At 38.4% G+C, this 23,716-nt stretch overlaps 1 protein-coding gene across 1 annotated transcript in view; it reads right to left on the bottom strand.

Moving 5' to 3' along the window:
* Positions 1-1,935: 1,935 nt before the first annotated feature.
* Positions 1,936-23,716, bottom strand: part of PREP (prolyl endopeptidase) — a 92,217-nt gene continuing 70,436 nt past the window's right edge. The window contains exons 11-15 of the mRNA XM_069011057.1: positions 17,962-18,098; positions 12,223-12,317; positions 8,979-9,110; positions 4,479-4,635; positions 1,936-3,701 (exon numbers count right to left, since the gene is read on the bottom strand). Coding sequence (XP_068867158.1) covers positions 3,407-3,701; positions 4,479-4,635; positions 8,979-9,110; positions 12,223-12,317; positions 17,962-18,098 — 816 coding nt within the window. The 3' untranslated portion in view covers positions 1,936-3,406. The remainder of the gene's footprint in view (positions 3,702-4,478; positions 4,636-8,978; positions 9,111-12,222; positions 12,318-17,961; positions 18,099-23,716) is intronic.

Genomic DNA, 23,716 nt, shown 5'->3' with positions numbered 1-23,716 from the left:
GTCCCTCCCATGGCCTTCCCCCTAAATCCTACTCAGCTTGGAAAACCCCTTTCACAGGAGAGACTGTCAGGAAGTCTATAAGCAGATCTTTAGGCAATCCTGAGGGGCAACCTCAGGCTAAAAATAAATAAATGAGCTGGCAACACTGATCTTTGAAAGCTGCTGCTTGATGCATTAAATCCAAGAGTACTGCTGCTCATGTTTCTGCCTTACTACAGACAGATAGCAAAGTAGAGCCAAGTCAAGAAAATACTGGTCAAGAAGCCCTAGGTGCCAGGGACAGGTATCTCCAAACTCTGTCTTGAGTGCAGTTTATTCTTACATACCCACAGGCCAGCTGCCCTCTTTCACCCTTGGACTATGGAGCACAGCTCCCAGCTGAAATCAGTACATACATACATACAGATATGTATTTTTTTTTTCTTGCAGCTATCAAGATGTAAATTAACTCAAATGCAAAGGAATTCAAATATCTCCTCTGTAAAGAATATGAAGACTCTCAGCTCTTAAAAATACTTCTGACCTTTTTCACATAAATCAACTCTAATGCAAAGGTACACTCACAGGAGGAAAGACAACTAAGATACCTTGATATCAGCTGTGAAGAGTATTAGAAGGAGAAATATGTAAAAAGTTCATTTATTTCCACATAAAACCAGATTTTTCTTCATGTAGCATAAGCCTCTTACAGGACTTTTTTGGGGAGCTGGATTTTGGCACAATTCTAATGTAGTTTTGAAAAAGCAGATAGTTGTGAGGTTACCTTGCCCAGCTTGTGAATTTTGCTTCACATACCGGAAACAGAAGCCACAAAACACAAGAGTATTTTCATAAAATAGCATTTCCGCTATTGAAAAAGGAACTTAACCTTGTAACTAGACTAACAGAAATTTCATTATGTTTTATACAGCAGGAATGGTTTGGCTCCAGGTCTATTTAATCAAAACCCCGAAGGTTTAAATCCCACTATATTACAAGAGCATTACTTGCTCAGACTTAATTACAGATTCCAGTTGGATATGACCCTGTCTGCCTCAAAAGCAGCAACTCAGATAACAGGACAGCTTTGCAACATCATTATTTTGGCACCTGAATCCTGAACTTGGCACAGCTGATTAAGATCAAATAAATGTTGATGTGATGACCCTGCTACAGAAACAAAATGCCTTCCCAGTACTGACACTAGCATTCTACAAGTGATACTCTGGAACACTGTGAGTAGTGGCTCCAGCAAGCAGCTCCATCTTCAGCACTACTGATTGCTGCTCAAAGAGAAATGTTTGTTTCTGAACTCCCCAGATTATGGGTCATCTGTCACGACACTGAGTCATTCAGGGAACTCAGCTTTAACAGAAGGCTTCAGAAGGAAAAGGAGTTACTTTTAACCTGTTCCAGAAGTTTTGCACTTGAGCAACGGGAGAATAAGGAAAAGCATCTTTAGGAACAGACCTAGAGGTGATTGAGGTAGCTGTACCCAAGCATTTGCAATTCAATGCACTGACACAGTTCAGCTCTATTTCTCGAATGTCTGAGGACTGTGTTTCCACACACCCTATCCTGCAAAGCTCTGTATCAGAGGTGAAGCTCTGATATCTTGACAGTAACTATAAATTCAATAGAAGGCCACATGCCACAAATACGAATATTACAAGTGGAGATGGCAGAGCTTTATGTGCTTTGTTTCTGCCACGTGGGGAAGCTGTTGAAAATTTCCAATGATCAAAGCAAGCAGTTCATATACCTCTGGGAAAAGGGGGGTGCTAAACCTGCACCCTGTCTTCACAGCCTGGAAGGAAAAAAACAACCCTCCCTCAACTCCCTATTCTGGTTGTTTATTCAATGCTGTGATCAGAATGCAAGTCTACAGAGTCTTGTAAACAACTGTAATGCCTGTGGATCCCAAATAAACCCCCAATAACATACGGGTTTTAGGTGTGGTATTTCATATGAAAGCAGAAATAATTTTTTATTTTCTCCTAAAATCATACATAATAAAGGCCTGGAGAGGATAATCATTCCTGGACTCCAGAGGGAATCAAAAGAAGTCCAGATCATGAGGGAAACACAGAGTGACTCTGGTACAAATTTATTTTTATTTTTGCCCTCTCTTTTAAATACTACTCCCTCCTCTTCCTGCACCGAGACACTATTTGCTTAGAGATAAAACTCCTGAGCCCAGAGTTAAAATACAGTCCTTAGGGTCTAAGTATGAATGTAATGACAAGCATGATTCTGTAAGGTTAGATCAGTTCATCCAAAACTGAGAAACAGTGATGTTTTCTGGAGGGGCAACAAGACTAATAATAGTTGATAGAACACTTTTTTCTCTGCAAAATCAAACTTTAATTGCTGCAGTGCATGAGAGATTAGACAGGAGGCAAATACTCACATCTTCTTTATACCTCTTCAGCTTAGATGGTAAAAATGGCAGTTCAAATAATGTGCCTGTGTCAAATCATTAGGGAGTCTGACTACGAGCTCTTGTTTTGCAGCCAAAACTAGGTTATATGTGCATGTTCAGATTTTCCCTTGTTAGAGAACGTCTTGTCAGAAGCATCAGAAAAAAATTGAACCTGAACAATCTGGACAAAGCTGTGGCTTTGGGTTGGGGTGGGGTTTTTTTGTTAGCTTATTTTTTGTTCATTTATTTAAATCAGTGTCTGGTCTACTCTTCAGAAACAGTTAAAGAAATAACTTCACATGGGTTGTTGGAGGGTATCTGTATAGCTTGACTGAGATTACAGTGAGAATCTAAGACCTCTTCAAGTTTTTCAGCCTCCAGTTTTCTGTGCAGAAATAAATGGCAGAAGAGAAAACTGGTGACATTTTGAAGACTCTTTGGAAAGAAAGAACAATTTAGCAACATCATTATTACAGATTGTAACACGATAATGAACAGAATGTAATATAAGCTTTTTAATAATATTTGATGTAACTGGATTACTGTCTCTTCAGTTTTTCATGGTTATCACTGAACACCTTCAATTTACATTCTTAAATTACTGTGTAAATAAAATATGCTCAGAGTTCTTGTACGTGAACAGTACTTACATTTAATTACAAATGATCTGGACATGTTTATAGATGAAATACATTAAAATTGTTTACAGGAAATAACCTCAACTAGCACTAATTTTGAAATCTAAATTTTCACAACAGTACTGAGAGTAGCTCAGCTATTTTTTTGAACATGCTTTTCAAAATGGAATTTGGAATGCAGTAGAAAAAAAAATCAAAGAAATGCCAAAAAGAGGGAAGCACAGAAGATCAAAACTCCATAGCAGGTTGGATCAATAAAATATTAAACTGTAGTTCTTAAATGTAAGTACTACACCAAGTAGTAGTGTGGCTGTTCTTAAATGTTAAAGCCCTTATTTTCTAAAGGAGACAGTAATAAGCATTTTGCCTATTCAATCCACTCAAGATTTAGACATCGTGCTATAAAAGCAAACATATCTGACACTTCTTCTATAACTTTAGCAGTTGGCTTTCCTGCTCCATGCCCAGCCTTAGTGTCAACATGGATGAGAAGCGGATTGGTTTGTTTGCTGCTTCGGCCCACAATGTACTGCAGGGTAGCGATGAACTTCAGTGAGTGCAGAGGGACCACACGGTCATCGTGGTCTGCTGTGAGAAGCAGCGTGGAGGGGTACTGGACACCGTCTTCTTCTGGTAGTTTGACATTGTGAAGTGGAGAGTACCTGAAAAAAACACACAAACGTTTTCTTCAAGACTCAACAAGAAGGTCCTTTCCTATTGAAATCGTCACAGTCGCATTTGTTAGCATTCAGAATAGAAAGTTCTCAGTTACATTAATCAGAATTGCACTAATGGCAACTGACACACAGTCATGGCCACAGATCTCTGGCTCTGAAACATGAAGCAAATACATTTCTTTAGTTTCAGAGAGATGTATGTGTACATCTCACAGAAATGTCCAAAATATCATGAGTAGCCAGCAGGGTAACTGCAGTAAAACCTGTCAAGTCCATAGCAGGATCCACCCTGCTGGAAACAGGGAAATTGAGACTCTCAACAGAAGCTAGTAAATTAATTAAGATCCTAATATGGTCTAGTGCCATTCAATTCCTACAAATAAATCCCACCCACATTGTATAATACAATTCACAATGGTGACTGTCCCTTCCTCATGGTAAAAAATACAATTTTTGTAGGGGTCCACTTGAGAATACTCTGTTCTAATAGCCTAAAAGAATCATTATTCAGAAAGAAAACTTTATGACTGTTAAAAGCTGCTAGGAGAAAAAGGTCTTTGAAAATACGACCACTTGATTCAACTGGGCTTTGAAGACAGTCTTTTATTCAAAACTGACTTTTGGAAGGAAATGCTGAACTCCCCAAATTCAGTGTGGGAAAGGATGAAGTAATCATCAGAATAGATATTGATCATGACAACCGGAAACTGTTGAGCAGACTACATGTTTTAACAACCACAGAAAGTATTTAAGGGCACTTACTTGCACAGCCATTCAAACTGCTCTTTACAGTCGGAGCAACCATAGTCAGTGGTCCAAGCATGGCCGATGGTGTACTTGTGGAATTTGAGCATGTCCATCACTCCCACTTGGGCAATAGCACAACCAAATAGGTCAGGGCGCTGATTAGCACAGGCAGCTTCAAAAGGAAAACAATTCCATTAGCATTCAGATCTTAAAGAATTAAAACTCAGCAGTAAAAGGTTCACTACCAAGTCGCAGAAGAGAGAAGGCTGTCAGTGAATATGAAGTCAAATAAGACTTTCAAGCAAAACTGTAAGCAAATACACAAATGGATAAAAAATACAACTCTGAAAGATGGTGTGTTCAAAAGAACTTAAGAGCCATTTCTGTGCTCTTCAGACACCAAACATGTTGCTCTATGAAAACTGCCTTTCAAACCACCAAACTGGATCTGAAGGAGAAATGAACTTCTAAAGCATGCGACATTTTGAACTACGGACTGAAGGTACCTAAACCAGTCGCTGTTTAAACTTTTAATATTAGTATCAAGAAAGAAAAGGGCATTAAGGATCAAAAGCCCTCCATTTACTGATGCAAGTTGTCTTCCATAATTACTATGTAAACCCATATGAAAAGAGTTTTGATAAAAGCAGACTGCTACAAAATCAGTGGAATAACCTCAAATTAACAAAGGGAATTACTGCTGTTAAAATTTTCTTGTTCTACGGTTTTTATCTTCCTACAACTGGAAAGGACAATTTCTTTAAGAATAATGCTTACTTATGTATTTTAAAAATAACTGCAGTAGGCCCATCAAGCTCAGTGTTCAATTTGTAAGAGTGGCAACTGGCAGATACTCTGGGAAAAGGTGTTGAACAAATACTGGGAAATCTCTCCTTTTAATTATCATCTGATGAACTGTAAGTTTCTCTGAGTTGGAATTATCTCCAGCCATCCTATTAAACAGCCATCAAAACACACTTCCCCTGTAAATACAACTATTCCCTCTCTTAATGTTTATTCATCCAGTGTTCATCATATCCTGTAGCACTAAGTTCTTCAATTCCAATTCCTGTTTCTTGATCTAAACCTTTCGCCTGCTGATTTTACAAGTTCTCCTGCTTTTTTTGAATTTTAAGAAATAAGAGCACCGAAATTTTCACGTAACTACTACAATGGGTCCCAGAATCCCTTAATTAATTCAGAACTATTCACTGTGCATCAAGATGTAGGTATAATCTTTCCCAAATTCTTCTTAACTCCTCATTTTTGTCCATTGTGAAAATGGATTGATTATTGCCACTCTTTGCACCCCGCTAACCATGATATTGCTATGACATGACTTTGCTTCCAGCTCAGCAAGGACTTTCTTTCACAGCCTTATGTGAGGAAGCTTTTGAAAATCCAAGAATAACTCCTCCCCTAGATCACCATTACAAGCCCCATATGCAGCCTGACTCCTTCAGATAGCTCCAATACATTTGAAAGCTGCAGCTTCAGCCTGCAGAATTCTTTTCTGTCAGCTATTATTTATTGGTTTCAACTAGCTTGCCCATTAGAGAAGTCCGATTTACTCATCTGCAGTTTGTGTATCACCATGAACCATTTAAAACTTGGCATTACACTTGCCCCCTTCTGTTCCTCAGATATTCAGGCTTAGTAGCCTGCAATTTCATATCAGAGTTCACTTAGGATCCTGCATGTGCACCATCTGGTCCTGGCAACATACTGCTTTTCATTGGATTGATTCATTCCAGAACCTCTTCTGCTGATGCTTCAACTGGAGTCAGCTCCCCAGAATATTCCCCATGAAGACAGACTGGTGCAGGGAACTCCCCACACTCCACAGGAGGGAACATCAATACAAACAGACCATTCAGTTCTTCTGCTTTGCCATTATTTTTCTTTAATGCTCCTTTTACATCTCACTAACCTGCAAGTCCCACGGATCGTCTGGCCAGCTTCCTGCCTCTGATGTGCACAGAAAAATGTCATTGCTAATCTTAATATTGGAAGCAATTTGCTCATCAGTCTCCTGTGGTCTGTCAGTCCCTGCGAAGAGTTGACACTTTACCCTATTTTCTTAATTTAAACATGATTTTTACTTTCTGAAAGATGAAACTTTACTTCTGGTCATCTCTGATTTTTAACTATGCTAACTCTTCCTTATTTATGAGTTGCTTTGATAAAGTATATATAGACCTTAAAGAGATCTATGTAAAAGATCTTTAGGTTTTAACTGAAGCTTTTGATCAGATCCCCCCCTTTCAAGCTATTTTCTTTTATGAACATAAATTGCATTCTGGTAGGAAAAAAAAGCCAAAACAACTACCATAACATTTCATTTTAATAGTCTTTATTTCAGAGTATCTCTTGGAGCACTGTCTGTTGCTCAGGATTTTGTAAGAAATTGGTCCTTGCTAGTTCCTTAAGTAGTTACTTCAGTAAGAGATCACCCATGGAGACAACTCATCCATGCACACTGCACCTTTTTAATTAGCCATAATAATTATATTAATTAATGAAGTGCAATGTGGAACAACAATTTATTTGTGAATTTTATCCCTCTATACATAACTTTGAGCTTTAAAATTCAGTATGAAAATACGCCTTCAAAACGTCGGAACTGGTTTTGTCTAGCAAACATGAGAGGTCAAACACTGCTTTTGCAGGAAGGTTTTCAGCTCACAGCTGTGCCACTCTGCTCAGCTTGGGGATCACACTGCAGGACAAGGAAGTCTTGTTTTGTGGTTGAATGAGGCAACAGCTCAGGGCTTTGCAGTCCTCAGAGTCACCTCCTGTTAGTCTGACTGAAAGGAAACAGTATTTTGGAAGAGTGTCAATACTCTTCCTTGTCAGCTTTTTCTTCAATAAATAAGAACGGACAAAATCTGGCAGTGAGTCATTAAACCTAAAGGATGAGTTATGATCTCTAATGTTGCATCAACAGCTACTGCAAAATTCATTCTTGCTTTAATGAAAAAGACCTTACATGAATTTCCTAAAAAGACCTTACATGAAATTCCTAGGAATACCTAATTCTACCCAGTCAAGGAAAATCTCTATCTGGCTCATCAAGAGCATGGAAACCCTGCTTGATTGTAATCTACCAGTAAATGCAAGGGGAGGATTCTAACAAGATTTTTTAGAGCAGGGAGGTCTAGATTCCTAACACCTGTCTCCTATTAGAATGATGTATTCCCTGCAGATGTCACTTGCTTCCCCTTACTGAGGAGCCCAACTAAATAGTTCAGCCAGTAAACCAGGGGGTTTTATTAGTGAAGCTAGGTAGGATGAACCTCATCCTGACTGAAACTGAAGTCCACGTAAGCAGAGACCAGTATTTTCAGGCACTATGTAATATGTTCTAAGTTTAACTGCTTTTCCAAACATGTATTTAGGCTCACATAAAATTGACTTGTGCAATGCCCACATTCCCAAATGGAATGCAAATGCTTTAATCCTTAACCATACTCACCCATTTCTATTTTCAATGCACAAACACCTCCTGACACTTGTTACTGAGAAGCATATAAGCAGAAACCAAAACACAACTTTACAAGTACTTGTTACTTGATCTCTAAAACAACTGCTTTTTAAAAATAATAATGCAGGTCTAGCCAAGATGGCTTAGACCAAAGATCTGTACAATTCCAAATCCTGTTTCTTATGCTGGATGCTAATTCACTGAAAAATTGAATAAAACCAATAGAGTCAGTATACAGCAGCAGATAAATACAAAAAGGAGACCAAGCAGAGTGGGCCTGGTAAAACTGCTAGTTTTCTATAATTCAGTGGTTTATGAACTTGAGGTGCCTTTTTTAACCCCTTCTCACACAAGTAGCTCAAACCTTTCATACTGTCACTTTTCATGTTGCTTAAAAAAAGGCAAACAGACCCTGAAATTACTACTTTGTGTCTCCTTTTCCTTTCAAAATTGCAGAAAAAAATCAGCTTCTTTTTCTTCTGCTACTTTCGGACACTTTCAGATAAGGATCTTATCAGAAATAAATTTTGTAGCTCTTAGACTGCATAGAACATGAGATCTTTCTGTGACAAGACTTCTACTTAAGAGGAGGCTATTAATTTCCTTGAATTTAAGAACACAGCAGTGAAATTTAAGTGAACAAGATGCATTTGTAACAGACCACACACAGTTTCCCAATGCTACATAACAAATTAATAGTTCAGTAGTTATTTTGTAATGGTTAATCTTAAGAAAGAAAAAAAAACCCAAATGTTTTTTAAACCATTCTTATTTCTGTGTGATTCTACCACAGGGTTAGCTCTTACCACACACGACTGTGTGGCTTTTAACAGTCAGCCTTTGCCAGAGACTGCAGAATCCCAAAGTCCTATGCAAACAGCAAACCAAGTACTACTGTACCTATTTAACACCTGGTATACATTAATGCATTGACAATGCGGCAACTTTTGACAGGCAGATCTCATCAAATTTTGTCTGGTTACTTTAATAAACCCAGCACCAAACCTGGGAAATAGACAAGCAGTGCTTACCAACTAAGAGGCCCCCATTTGAGCCTCCATTAATAGTCAGCTTCTTTGGGGATGTGTAGCCTTCCTTGATTAGGTATTTGGCAGCACACTGAAAGTCATCAAAGCAATTTTGTTTGTTGGCCAAGATACCACCTAGCACGGAAACAAAACAAATCAGTTGATACCATCAAATCCTTTTGATACCATCTCTTCAGAAAAACATGTGTACAAAAATACCTGGGAACAATTCCAGTTTCATGAACATTTTAATAATTGATGCAGCTCGGAAAGACAGCAAAAATGAAAGATTCTGTCAACACAGAGAGGCTATAAGATGGCTGTGTCAATAACTCTGATGCTTTCAGAAACTCTGAATAATACATACCTATATTGTGGAGTGATGCCAGGTAATGTTCCTAACCAGTGAAAGGAAAGCTAAAAGCTTTGCACAGCAAAATATATACAAAATGACCACATATAATCCATTTGAGGTTTGAGCTAATGGGACTTTAACATCATTAAACTCAGTGACAGTTTCTTAATGCAGTAAAGATTCAGCTTATAAAATAAGCTATATAAAATAAGCGCTTCTGATTTCCTGGATATATAATATGCGGCTGGTAATTTACTTTTTTTTCTTTCAGCTGTTTTCAAACCAGATGATATATAGCTATGGTCAAAAAGGGACTTCAGAGTTGCATCTTGCTTTGGAATTTTATTCATTAACTTTCAATACGTAAATGCTTAAGATAATGCCATCATGTTGAATGAAATTCCAAATTTCATCAGGTGTATGAAGGAATAAATAATGACAGAAAATGTAGGTCTTGATAAATGTAAGTCTTAATTGATAAGACTCCCAAGTCTGAAAACAAAAAATTTTGCAGGGTGGGATAGGGAAGGAAAAGGATGGTTTTCCCTACAATCTTTCAATTATTTTAGTAGAAGAGTATCCACTTAGAGAACTCACAGTTGTCCAAATCTTGCCTGTTAGGCAAGGGACTAAAACTAGCTCCCCCTCAAAGGTTATCCTACCTAAAGACCATGGTAATCCCAGGCTAGGGAGAAATGGGAACTAGGAAGAAAATCCTTGTGTTCCTGTAGCAAAGGCTGTGGCCCACACAGGCAAGCGGGACTTAAAGGATGCAGAAATGGAAGCCCAGTTTTTTCTGCTTTCTTTGAAAGCTGGATGTTTATTCCAAGCTGATTGCCTAAGGTTCCCCCTATGGTCCAGGAACCTCCAGGAAAATTAACTTTACACTAAAATAAGTGAGATGATCTACAGTCTGGAGGTGTCTCTTTATCTCCGTTGTCCATTGAGTGATCCTAGACAACCAGTTTAGAATGGTTGCTTCGTTTCTATGTTGCAGAAGTTTAGCAAGTCTGACGTTGAATCATAAATATCTTGTAGAACTGAAACCAGTACATTTTAAATTTTTTGTCTTTTTTTTTTTAACAAATACACATCATTCTCATATTAACAAGACCATTGAAGAGAGACATACTGTGAAGAGAGACATACTGTGACAACAAAAAGGTCTTCAAATATGGGGCAATAAAGGAGAAATAAATCTTACTCTTTACTCAAAGTACCGGGCTGGTGTAAGGTCAGAATCCTATCTATACAATTAAACCTAAGCAAAAAAAACCTTCTGTAATTGCTTCTGGAATTAACAAAGAACAGATGCATATTTTATTTGAAACTGCAATAAAAGACTTTGGGTCAAAATCAAGCAGAAAATAGGTGGATCAAAGAAGCATTATCACATTAAGATAAATTTTATTAAAATCTATTACAAATCAATCAGAAAATTAAAATTAATAAAGAATACTTCATCTTTAGCAATAATATCCTGTATCTGCAAGCACATACAGTTTCTATTTATGAAACTATTACATAATTAACTCAATTGTGAGGAAATGACCCAGACAAATAGTTACCACAGATGAAACAGTAAAATCAAGATGCAATGATCTGGAAATACCACTTTGTCTGATAAAAAGATATTATGGATTACTGCCATGGCAAATTGCTACATCACAAGCACCACTGTTTTGGTACATTTGGCTTGCTGACAACATTTCTGGCAACTTATCTACCAGATTCTTGGAATATGAGTAAAGTATCACCATTAAATAATGATGGGTATGTTACAGAGATAAGAAGGACTTTTCAAGCTTTTTCCCCTCATAGAGGAATGTGGACAGTTGTCAACAATAAGGCAAGTGGACAAAGACAATTGAATGATTAAGACAAAGACTTGATGGGAAAAACATGGATATCGAAAGTGTTAAGAAAAGGGGAAAAGAGATTGGACAGAGCTTTGCAGTGTTTGACTTTGTTTTTCTGTGGCATAAAAGTCTACTTAAAAAAACCTAAAAGGTCAAATGGTTGCCTACAAGTTGGATCCCCCAAGAGTGTGAAGGAGATGATTTCAATGCACTTCTGGAGCTGTTGCTTTCATATGAACTTCAATCACAGAATCACAGAACCATTTAGGTTGGAGAAGACCTGTACGATCATCAAATTCAACCATTAACTCAGCACTGCCATGTCCCTAAGACACACCTATGTGTCTTTTAAGTACCTCCAGGGATGGTGACTCAACCACTTCCCTGGGCAGCCTGTTCCAGTGCTTGAAAGCCCTTTTGGTGAAGAAATTTTTCCAGTCACATTCATCAAAAAAAAAAAAAAAAAGTCTATTCATAAATTATGCAAAAACAATATGGAAGAATTATATTCTGAACTCAAGAGTTCACACCTTCTGTAAAATTCTGCAAATGATTTTTTTTGAGTGTGTGTGATACCAAGAGAGTCTAAATAGTCAGTGTTGTTGTCTTGGGGATTTAGAATTGAGCACCTGCAATAACGGAAGAGGTATGTGAAAGCAAGACAGGTCTTTTGCAATACAGACAGACATTTTTTGTAAGATCAGTTCAAGATAAAGAGCTGCTTTTTCCAGTGTTTAAGTCTACGGAACTTGATCTTGCTTAAAAAACCATAATTATTTTCTTGGAAAATATTGTCTTTGTACAAAACTGTTTTTAATTAGGGGGCAAAAATTAAAAGAATCTAATGAAAACCATCAGATTAACACTGGACAACGTACAGCTCTAACATGTAAGTAAGGAAAAAAATCTACTTTTTTTTCAGAGTAAGTAAAATGCAAAAGGAGATGTGAGCATGGAAGAGGGAGTGAAAAGAAAATGTTGCAATTTTCACTGCTAAGCCTGCAGTTTTGTTCCTCTGCTTTGACTGACTTACCTTTGTGCCAGGTCTCTCCATATTCACCACCGCCCCGGATGTTCGCCACTGCTAGAATACCTCCCAGGTGTCGCACAAAAATAAGTCTTGACACGCTGAAAAAGCAAACAGATAGAGGATTACTTTTATTTTCCAATTTTTATACACTCACCACTTCTGCAGAAATACTTTGAGGGAAAGATCTCTCCCAAAATCAATGATGAAATTGTGAATGAAGTCCCTCTTGATGGCGAACCTGAGTAGTCAGGCTTTTTACAATGGTTATCCACAGAAATGAAACTCCCAGCAGCTTTGGGAGAGGAAGGAACCAGTGCTGGCCTACTCTTCCTCCCTTAGTTCTGCTCTTTGAAGGAGAGTGGCCACTGGTTTGGCCTGACAGATGGCCACTCAGGACATGCCACAATTTTAAAGAATTATCTTCGAGGTCATTAGTGTGCAGATTAGAGTTATGCAGTACCACTGGGCCTCTGTAGCTTTCTGAACTGTTCCTTTTTCATGGGATCTCCGCTTCTTCAGAGAGGAAAGCAAGACTTAGCCCAAAGGAAGAAAGCAAAGAATTAAAACTTAAAATCAGCACTTGATCTTTGTTTATGAGCAGCTATTTTCAACCTAACTTCTGCTTAATATATTTCTTTTGGACCTTTGTAATACTGTGTTTGCAAAGAAAAATTCTGTATCTACCAGTCTTTTGTGCCATGGTCAGCAGTAAAGTGCTGGGCAATCCCATTCTTATTCATTTTCATCTTGCATTGCTAAATACAAAACAAATAGTATAACATAAAATTACAGGTTCTGCCTCCCCTACTATCTCCTGAACCTGTCTGAAAGCCAAAACAGCATATTTTTTTAAAATGCCAAACTGCAAAATGATCAAAAATATTACTATCATTTTTTTTCCAATGGACTGAAGTAATGTAAATTATATTTAACAATTAAAATAATTTAATTGTTGATCTGTTGAGGCAGTAGCTTAACATAGCAGAAACTGCAGAAGGCCAACCACACAGATGCCAAGGAGACAAGTAAAATATTAAAATTTAACCTCAACAAGTCTTTTTTTTCCCCTCTAGTACATTTAAGTTTCTTATTTACTTGAATTCTTTGCTCATCCAGAAACCACTGTCTGCAGAAATTAAATTTGTTCAACCACAAGGGCAAGGATTGGGTCTTTTTTAAGTCCCACTACTGCTTATCAGAAATGGCTTGAAAGATGGTAGTCCTTCCATGTGTCTCATGTGGATGTAGTATCACAACAGGTAGAATTTTCATACCTCCCAAAACAATTATCTACGTACTGGCACATGTTCTTGAGAGTATATACCAAGAAGTAAGGAAATAAAAACTACAAGGATAACTGGTAAGAGATATCTGCATTTTCATGACCATCAAAGGAAAGCTTTTCCACCTAGGCTGGTTATGTGGCCATCAGATGGCTCAGGAGGCATGAATTATCTCAGCTTCTGTAAAATCAATTCTCAACAGCATCACTGTAAATTGCATTTTCCTTAGATTGCTGTGACATGCTGATCAAACGCAAGATTGATATTCTGTAAGCACATTGCCCAAAGGCCAGAGAGCATTACACTGGCAAACTCCAGGACTCCTAATTTCAACAGATTTCAACACAGCTAATGTGGAGTAGCCTGACAGTAGGTTGCCTCATTAGACTGTGGCTTCTTAATTTTTGGTATGTAGAGTCACAAAACCTTCCAAAATATTCTCCACTTCTTTTCCCTGTCTGTGTCAAACGTTGGACCTCTTGGTCCAAAGTTACTTGATTCCCTAATAATCAGAAGTAGCAAGTGTAAGAATTACAGGTAAGGTAAGAGCTTGCTTCCCAAATATATTGCCTGAGAATACTGAAAAAATAAAATATTCCACAACAGAGTCCATCCTCTTCCACCTGCTGAAAGAAACTGTGCCTGTCTCAGGGATCATGGTGAGTCAGGACCCTAACTTGATCAATACTTTGAGACACATGCCATGAGCTTGTAACAAACTTTCTCAAAAGTACTTTTAAGTTCAAGGAACCAGGTTTTATAAGCATAGAATCTGAACTTGCTACTTTCTAAAAAAGTGAAACTTCCAGGTAATCAGACAGCACAAAGCTCAAGTTTCACACACAACCCTACTACTGCCTCCTGTGTTTTTCCAGGTGGATTCTTGCTTCCAAATTTGATTTCAAGTCACCTTTGTGGCTGAGTCACAGCAAACTGCCCAGTCAACCTGGATGGCTATGAAATGTCTCGTTCTGCAAAAGAAAGTCTGGGTCCCTGCTCTTTCCAACAGTCCCTGTAGCCTTTTGCTCATTACACCTGTTTTTCTTTCTCTTCTGGAAGCAGGATAAAGGAAAGGGCAACAGGGTCAGGATGGAGTCAGTGGAGGGATTAGAAGATAGTTCCCGCCCTGGAGAGCTCCTTCCAGACCCTCTCATCACTCTTAAGGAGCATAACACAAAAAATAATAAATCAGGTATTGTTTTCTACAGTAGAGAACAATGTGAGGATCTATGCTTCACAGAGCAAGAACACTTTTCCAGAATTACTGATCTGATTTCAGGTATTAGAGCTGACAGAAGAATGCAGGCTAGTGCACAGGTGATGGAGAAGAAGTCCTGAGTTCACTGGACTTGGTTGCTTTCTCAGTTTTTGTGGAGCTGAATGGAGCAGTAACAGAATAAGCAAAAGGAGTAATCCTCCACTCTGCACTGAGGGCTGCTCTGTTGCTTGACCTTTCTCCAGGCTCACAGTCTCTCCTCCCTGCACCACCTCTTTGCTTAAAGGCTGGGAACAACCTGGCAGTGAAATGCAATTTCACAGTCTGCTGCACAACCAGCTGTATTCCAGGATGAGTTAGAAATTGCTTCTCCTGTACCCACGCAGGCACACACAGAACAGTGAAGGGAAACATGTTGGTTCCTACAGCGTGGTTAGCCAAATCTGAGGCATTAGTAGTGGGTTTGTGATGGCATTTCCCCAGCAGCTCTGCCAAGGCAGTGGTATCAATTCCATCAGCCTTCACTTGCACTTGCTATGTGGGCTGTATAATTAATGACAGTACTCTAGCAAGCACCATCTCAAAATGCCATCAAATGCAGCTCTCCAGTCCAGAGAAGCATATGAAAGATGCATGCTTGCATTCAAAAATAAACCACTACTGTAACTGACTTAATGACTTTGGCCTGTCATTCTTGCAGTTATTTCTGGATCCTGTAACCTGTTGGTTCGTTTCTATTGCTTTCAGTGAAGATTTTTTCATTTTTGATGTGAAAAGGAATGCTAGTTTCTGAATTAAGCAGAAATAAGCTCCTCAAAGCAGAGAGCTGACTCACACTAATGGGTGTGAAATACCAGTAAGAAAATACTGTACTGGCTGGAAGACATACAGGACAGAATTGAACCATTGGAAAGGAGAGGATGAAGTGCTTTGTGGAAAGTTCTAAGAGCCTTAAGTTTAAATAAAACAACCCAGGAGTGTTTAGCTAGGAATTTTTTTTTTTGGTTTTTTAAAGGTAAGCTGGCTACTACTTGGTTACATTTCCATAGCTACATCTCAGCTCAGGACCAGGTGAACGATGTGGCAAGTCTCAGCCTTGGCCATCCTGTGGCTGCTTTCTAGCACTTGTGCCTGTCTCCATCAAAAAAAAAAAAAAAAAAAAAAAAAAGACCAAATAGTGGTGTTGGGCTGTGGCTGGAACAGCACTTGGACTTGGGAACTCCTTGTGGAGTACTGCAGTATACAGTAACAGGGATGGAGTAAAACATTAGTGGAATCTGCCAGGTAAAGGGTGAACTGGACATCCTGCCTTTCTGTCATAAATTCTCTCTCACATTTCCTTTCCCTGATTTTGCTTGCCTACTTTTGGAACACATTCCCTCACCAAGTACTCAATTCTCAAGTTATTAGCCATAAACATGCATTTGAAGGCTTTGGCTTTTTTTTCTTTTAGAAGGAGACAGCTGAGAAATCGTATCTTGATATTACAGGGAGAGAATAAGGAGGGAGGTGTAGCCAATCATGTTTTATTTACATTGTCAGTGGGATAAAATATTTAAATCTGAAGGTCACTGATTGTTCTCTGTGCATTTACTTTTAAGCGACTGTTACAGACTCATATTCTTAATTTATGAACTGTATAATGAAGGTTTCATAGGGTCCAGGAAAATATCGGTCACTGCTCCTATCTCCCATCTTCCTCTCTTCTAAATGTCAGCTGCACCCTCTTGCTGCTGTTTGCTGGACTCCTACGGGAATCAATTTTTAGCTTGCCAAAATGGCAGAAAACCACCCACTCTGTTTTGCTGGGATAGTTTTCTGTCATTCTTGTGAGGTAAATCAGCTTAGCAAAGGCTCCAGCAAGCACGAGGGCCCAATGGATGGGAGACAGAAGTAGGCAATGTGAAATACCTTCTCCTTTTGCCAGCAACCAGCTTGTGTCAGCTCTGCAGTATGTGAAACTTTACCTTAAATCAACAGATATGTAATATTTATTTTATGTTCTTTAAAAAAGAAAACATGGTAAGTTTTATCACAGTTTTCAGCATTTACAATAAACTGTAATAAATCAGTGGTTGAACTTTACTAAAAAGGAATTAAAAAACTATGCTAGTTATATAATTGTGTCTCTCAGGAACCACAGGAAATTAAAAGTGTAGCTTTATGAGGCAGATAAAAAGCTTACAAATAATCACAGAACACAAGATGGGAGGTCCATTGTTAGACAAGGTATTTGCTAAAAAGGATGAGAAACTGTAAATGCTATTCAGAAATACAATCACAGCAAACAAGAAAGGCAAGCACTACAAAGGATTTCTTGATATGTGCTAACTCTAAAGCAAGACTGGTAGCACCTAAACTTAATAGGACTGTTTCGTAACAGATTGTTTATCTGTGGTGAGTTGCTCTTCTGCTACCTGAAAAACTGTTCTCTATTCAGCCCTTTCCATTTGTTTTCCTCTGCCTCACCTGGAGCATTTCTTAAGTATTCAAACACTGCCTCTTAGCAAGTCTATTCAAATTGCTTTGTTTAAGAAATAAGCCTTTTCTTTAAAGAGATCATCTATGCAATAAAGCTTATGGCTTTTGAGAGCTACAAAGCCTGTTCTGCACACAGCATTTTTGGTTTACGGGTTGCTTTGCATTTGCAGAGACAGTATCATTTGTGTCTCAAGGCACAATCCTCTTTCCTCTTTCTTGATCGTATGGGACATAGAAGGATTTTGCTTCTGACGTAATCTCAAAAATGTAATACGAAAACGCAGCCAAATTTTAATTATTTACATTAATTTAGCCAAACATTTGATTTTCTATACTATCTAGACATAGCTAATTGTTTAACTTGAAAAAAGAAAACGTCCTATGTTATTAGTTCAGCAAAGGCTCAAATACTTCCTTAATATATATGTCCATGATTTTCTGTTGAACTCAGTGACAGAGAAGGAAGAGGTTAAGGCGCAATCCTAAAGGCTGGGTGACTGTTGTAAACCTCAGGAGAGCAGAGCACTTCTCTGCTCTGGCTTAATTTCTTCTGCGAGCCCAGGCAAAACCCTTGAATTCAGAACTAACAAAGCCTAACAAATGATGTCTGGGCACTGATGTGCAGGCAGCCCTTATGGTGCCCATCTTGCTCCTCAGGGACCTGAAATGCATCCTGTCAAATTCATTGTCCACTCTGCCCACAGTCTGTGACAGTTGTTAACACCAGATACTTCAGAAGAAAGTGGGAATCACCCTGCTTACCTGTAGCTTGGTGTAATTGATATGTTGAAGCCTCCATATCCATACAAGAAGGCAGGATGAGAACCATCTAATTTAATTCCTTTCTTGTGAATAATAAACATTGGGATCTTAGTGCCATCTTTGCTAGGGTAGAAAACCTAAGACAAGAGAAAAAGAAATACGAAATGCTCTTAGTGCTGTAACTCTCCTCAAGTGCTGTTAACAAGAATCAGAGGTGATTGTTTCTGTTGTGCCTGATGGGTAAAACCTTCTGAGCAACTTGAACCAATTGCCCAGGTCAGGTTCAGTAATGGGCACCACCAGCTTGGTTTCTTAATAGCTCTGGAAAATGTATCAAAATGAGACAATACAAATGATGGTATGATGGTATCATGTTTAGGCGTCTTATCTATCAATTCTACATACAAGAGGGTTTAAGAAAATGTTGCCAAAAGAATACAGTTCTCTGCAAGGGAAGGCTGTGAAAACACAAGGGCTACATGGTCCATCACATGTGAAAGGAGCAAAGACTGAGCTGGCACAGAGAACAGAACTAAAACCAGATTACCTGCACAGATGAATTCACCAAGGCAAGTCTGTGTCCAGCAAAAGTGGACTAAGCCCAGTCTTTCAAGGTTGTCTCAGAGACGTTTCACCTCACCAGGATGGAAACACAAGCCACGAAACTTTTGTAGCACTTGGTGCATTTTCAGACATTATGTAGCAACTAGAACCAGAAGTTGCAGGATCCCCAGTCCATTATGTAAGACAACTGAACTGCCCACTGGCTTTCAGGAAACCAGCTCCCAAAACATCAAGTATCCACATAGCACATGCTTTCATATGTCTTTCTATTGCTTGCTGCCACAGCACTGTGTGAAGCTAAAAGCTGAACTCCATGTACACAAACATAGACTATAATTGCTTAACACAGTTCCCACATCGTCTTGTTTTGATGCATGTCTCTGCCTGCATACTCTAATTTGGGATCCACTGTGTCATATTTTGCCAGTCAAGCAAAACACGTGGCTGTGAATGCAGTTTATTGCTTGTCCTAAAATTCTGGCTGATTCCTTTTCACTGCCTCGCTTTAACATCATTGCAGCTTCTACTCTAATTAGAACAAAAATGTAGTAAATGAAAAATGACACATTTTTATAATTTAGTCGCCTGTTTACAATCTCTGCTTTTAAAGGAAATAGTCCTACTGTGATTTATAATGCACATGATCAACAGGTTCTATTTTTACAAGACATGAACCTCACCAGTAATATGAACCTATGCAACACATTTATTCTGAGCATTGCCTGTAATGTGAAACATGTAAATCCACATGGCATGCTGAAAACAAAGTAATCACATTTAATTTTAGTTCAATCATTGCTAAGGAAATGTGAGAAATTTCAAACGAAATCACATCTACCTCCAAAGGCTTTACCAAAACCTCTAGACATATTACAGATAAAAATTCAGTATTTCACAATGCCCAGTAGATGGAAAAAAGCCCAAAAAACAAAAGTCTAAGGGCATTTTTACACAGATGAAATCACTGTTTCCAACTGCAGCCATAACTGTGCCTTAGCTGACAAAGTGCTCGTCAGAATGGTAGAATATAAACAATTTTCACTTTAAATATTTACTTGAACACTATAAACAAACAAAATAACTGATGAACAGGAGAACTGCTGAGGATGATGATGAGGAGTCCCAGAGACTCTTCCATAAAATGCCATCCACCAACTCCAGCTGTTGCTGGCAATTCTCGGGAAGCGAGCACCTGGCCTTTCCACATTTCCAGAAACTTACTGCTGTTGCCCAGTCCTTTCCTGATGATTAAAGTATGCCACGAATTTTAATGCTGGTTTCTGAATGAGGACTTTATTTTTTTTACAACTCCCTAAAAACTGACTTCTGTAGGGCTTTTATTGTCATCAGTTAAGATAAAACATGCCATTAAATGAAATCTCAACAGAAAAAAAAGATGCATGTCAAGCTGACACTTGCAATTTAAGGGTTTTCAGTACTATCTTTGCTAAAATAATGATTATCTCTCCCTGCAAGATGAACACACAAGAGAGGGGGGTGGAAATCAATTCAGCGAGACGCTAAGATATGTGAAGCTATTTAAGCATCTCCAGATAGACTATTTTCAACAACTGATTCAATCTCACCTTCAAATTAGCTGTTATCTCTGAAGCAAGTCCAATGGTTTATTCATGTAACCAATAAAGGGACGTGCTTCTATCTCAAAGATTAAGGTAAACTGCAAAGGGCAAGCCCTAAAAAGGATTTCCCAAGATGGTGTTTCATGCCTAATTTTAGATGCTGTCAGCTTTTACAATGGTAAATGCTCATAAAAGGGTACTACATTTTTCTGCTTTATCACAGACAGGAGTGATCCACTTGTGCCAGCCACATTATACTACTCATTGTTCATATATTGTCCAATAAGGTCTCATGTCACTAAACTCAGCATATGTAAGAACAGGACAAGTTAGAAAAATTTATTTGAAGGGAAAAGGATGGAGAAAAATACTTCAGAAGTATTTTTATGAATGCTGAAACTCACCATTCAAGGAGGGACCTGCTAAAAATAAGTATCTTCAGCCTTTAGGAATGCAACAGCAATGCTGTGTGGTAGACAGGGCACTCCTGCTGCGTGCAACCCTTGGTGCTATTCTAGGACCATAGTGCTGGAGCAGTACAGCAGCCCTGGAATAGCTGTAGCTTTGTCTCCGTCTAATATCCCTGTGTCACATGGCAGTGGGGTCTCCAGTGCCAGAATCACCTTCAATTCAGATGGCAGAACCTGAGGCATACATTTATAGCCTCTAGTCTACTTATTGTGATGCAAGGAAAAAGCAACACTATTTGCTATAAATTACATGACATTAAGCTGTATAAGCTACACAAAGCCCAATCTTTATCATTCTTCTTTAGTGCACACATATACGTTTAGAGAGTGGTGTGTTGTTTTGTTTTGGTTTTTAAACTTAGCATTTGAAAGCAATTTACACTCCATCTTCACCTGAAAAAGTCAGTGGACGTTTATGTCAGAGACAGTTTACAGAGTAAGTTTTACAAGCAAGTACAGTTAACAGCTCTGTGATTGGGCTCGTAAATTTACTTAGGGGTTGAACAGGATAAAAATGTTCTATACATTCATTCCTGGGGAGCTCTTTGTCCTCCTAATTATTATCTTTAAATGTGCAGTATTTATGCTAGGTGAATGTTCACTTAGGGAAGAGGGGAAATATCAGCTTGCATTGTAGACACAGACCCTAATTCAGAAAGACTCTATATTTATCCACCTCTGCCTCTGCTATGACAAGAAGCATCCTCTCCATCTCAAGTCACCAGGAGGCAAAACTAAATCTTTTAGAAAAGTAAAAAGATTTGAAAAACAGATGCTGCAAATAAAGTTTTTCTTTCATTTATCTACAGAGATAACACAGCCAGACATTGATACTTACACACAGAATTAAAAATAATTAAAAATAATTGGCAATCATCCGACATGCACTTCTCTTACAAGCAAATATGAAATCAGTATTTTGAATATTAAAGAAAGTGACGCAATAAATCCCCACAAATAAGTAAAACTAATGCACTCATATTGTGCCACATAACTAAAAATACCTAAAATTATTGACATTGAATAGAAACTTCAATTTTTAAAAATTAAAAACCTCAACAACTTCTGAGTTTTTATTTTCACTTTTACTCCCTTTCAGAACTATTTTTTCTGTTTATATAATGGAGACATTAAAAGATGCATGTAATTATAATTGTTGGGGTAAGAAAAGTGCACCTGAAATCATCTTGCTTTTACAAAACCTAAAATCCTTCTACACAAAAAACCAACTGCAAACCCATACACATTTAAAATTAACCTTCTAAGGTATTCAACACAGGTTTTGAAACACTGCTGTAAAACACGCATCTAAAATAATCTTGTCCATATTGGTCTAATGTATATATGTTTTGAACTGTGAACAATATCTGAATGTTCAAAAATCTTTTGTCATTTGCCTGACTCGCTCATGAACGGCAAAGCATTAAAATCCAATTAAAAAGTGATCAGTTTGTCTTGTCAAAAAGAATTATTTCCTGTAGATAAAACATGAATTTTTATACCTGAAAAGAAACTTTGATTTCTGATACTTGAAAACACTCCTTATGTCACAGTAGGCTAATTATTCTTAGGAAGGCAGTGGTTATTCTAATAATGTCTCTCTCAAACTCTCTTTCAAGATTAGGTATTACATACCAGAAATAGCAAATGTTTCCATGTCTACGTGTGCTTGATCAAAACCAGGTGAGAATTACACTTGTCATTAGATTGACATCCATTGTGTGAAATGCCAAAAAATTTTACAAAAAGCAATTAAAACGACATATAAATCAAGCTGGAATGCTCCTTATTAAAAATTCATGTTCAGTAATTTAGGTTTATTAACACCACAACAATGCCTTTAAAACAATTTTTTCCAATGTCTCCTATATTTTCTGAGATAATTCCTTTTCACTTGAAACAAACACAGGATTTAGCAGTTTTGTGAAATTTAGTCATTGTTTTCTGCTTCTAGGCAAGAGCAGCTGCCCTCACACACTGCTGCAGCCACCACAAAGTTACAGACAGCACTGCGGAGGCAAAACATTCTGTTCAGTCCCAGCAACCCCAGGCACAGGGGCTATAGGGAATGACTACTTCAGGTTTTACTTCTTGGAACTGAGTTTCAAATATCCAGTTTCACATAAAGTATTTCCCTTGTTAAGTGAAGATTTCTCATAACACTTACACCAACATTTGAGATTTGTGGAAGAAAAGCATAAGGAATTCATAGTAAATCATGTGACGTTGCCCATGTTTTCCGAAATGTCAATTCCCAAATGCATCGTTAAAGGCTCACTGTTTTAAAAATCCCCCACTAGTATCTTTGAAAGGTGACCAGGACAGTAAACTTAAAGGAGTAGTCCCTGGAGAAAGTTTTCCTCTACAGATGGAACATCAAGGTTTTCAAACCTATATTTAGGTACCGAGATAACAGTGCCTGAGGCTGAACAATGCCACACAGGAACACGTCCTACTGACAAGCCCTAACACTTGGTGCTTCAGGAGGGCAAGTCACAAAGACCCTGCTCTCACACCAGCAAGTCTGAACACTTCTGCTGAACTGGCAGGCAGGGAGAAATCCTCTCGAGATGCCAGGGCAGAAAACTCACTGATTCAAACAGAATCATGTGCTGCCTTCCACAGCACCTGTCCATAGCCCATTCCATCCCTCATCACCTCTGACCTTACAAAAAACCTGACACTAGTCTGGGGCTAAAGACTATACAGCTCATCAGAAGCAAAACTCCCTATTTATTGCAGCAGTGGCATGGACCCAAGGATAAGATCAGCAGTGGCCCCTTAGGCAGCTCTGGCAGCCAGCCAATGGCCACCCGTAAGAGCAGCTCTTACTAACCACCAGTTCTTGTATTCTTATATAGAGCATAAATCAGAAGTCAGGAAAAATAACAGAGAACTGTTACCACTACAGAGTAAATCCACAGGATCTGAGGTTTCCTTTCTTCAGAGGGGAATCCTCATCCATCTTCTTTAAGCCTCTTAAATTAGCTTCAAAGCAATTCTGTGTGGGTTGCAAAGCGTGCTTAACACAGAGCTGGAGAGGGGCCAAAGTAACTCAGTACAGTAAAAATTCATGCAGGTAAAACCCAGAAAGAAGAACACCCACCACAGACGTTTGCAAAAGCACTATGAAAATAATCA

This window comes from Aphelocoma coerulescens, chromosome 3, assembly GCF_041296385.1.
Source record: "Aphelocoma coerulescens isolate FSJ_1873_10779 chromosome 3, UR_Acoe_1.0, whole genome shotgun sequence".
NCBI classification, from domain to species: Eukaryota; Metazoa; Chordata; class Aves; order Passeriformes; family Corvidae; genus Aphelocoma; species Aphelocoma coerulescens.
This window is presented reverse-complemented; position numbering and strand designations above follow the sequence as displayed.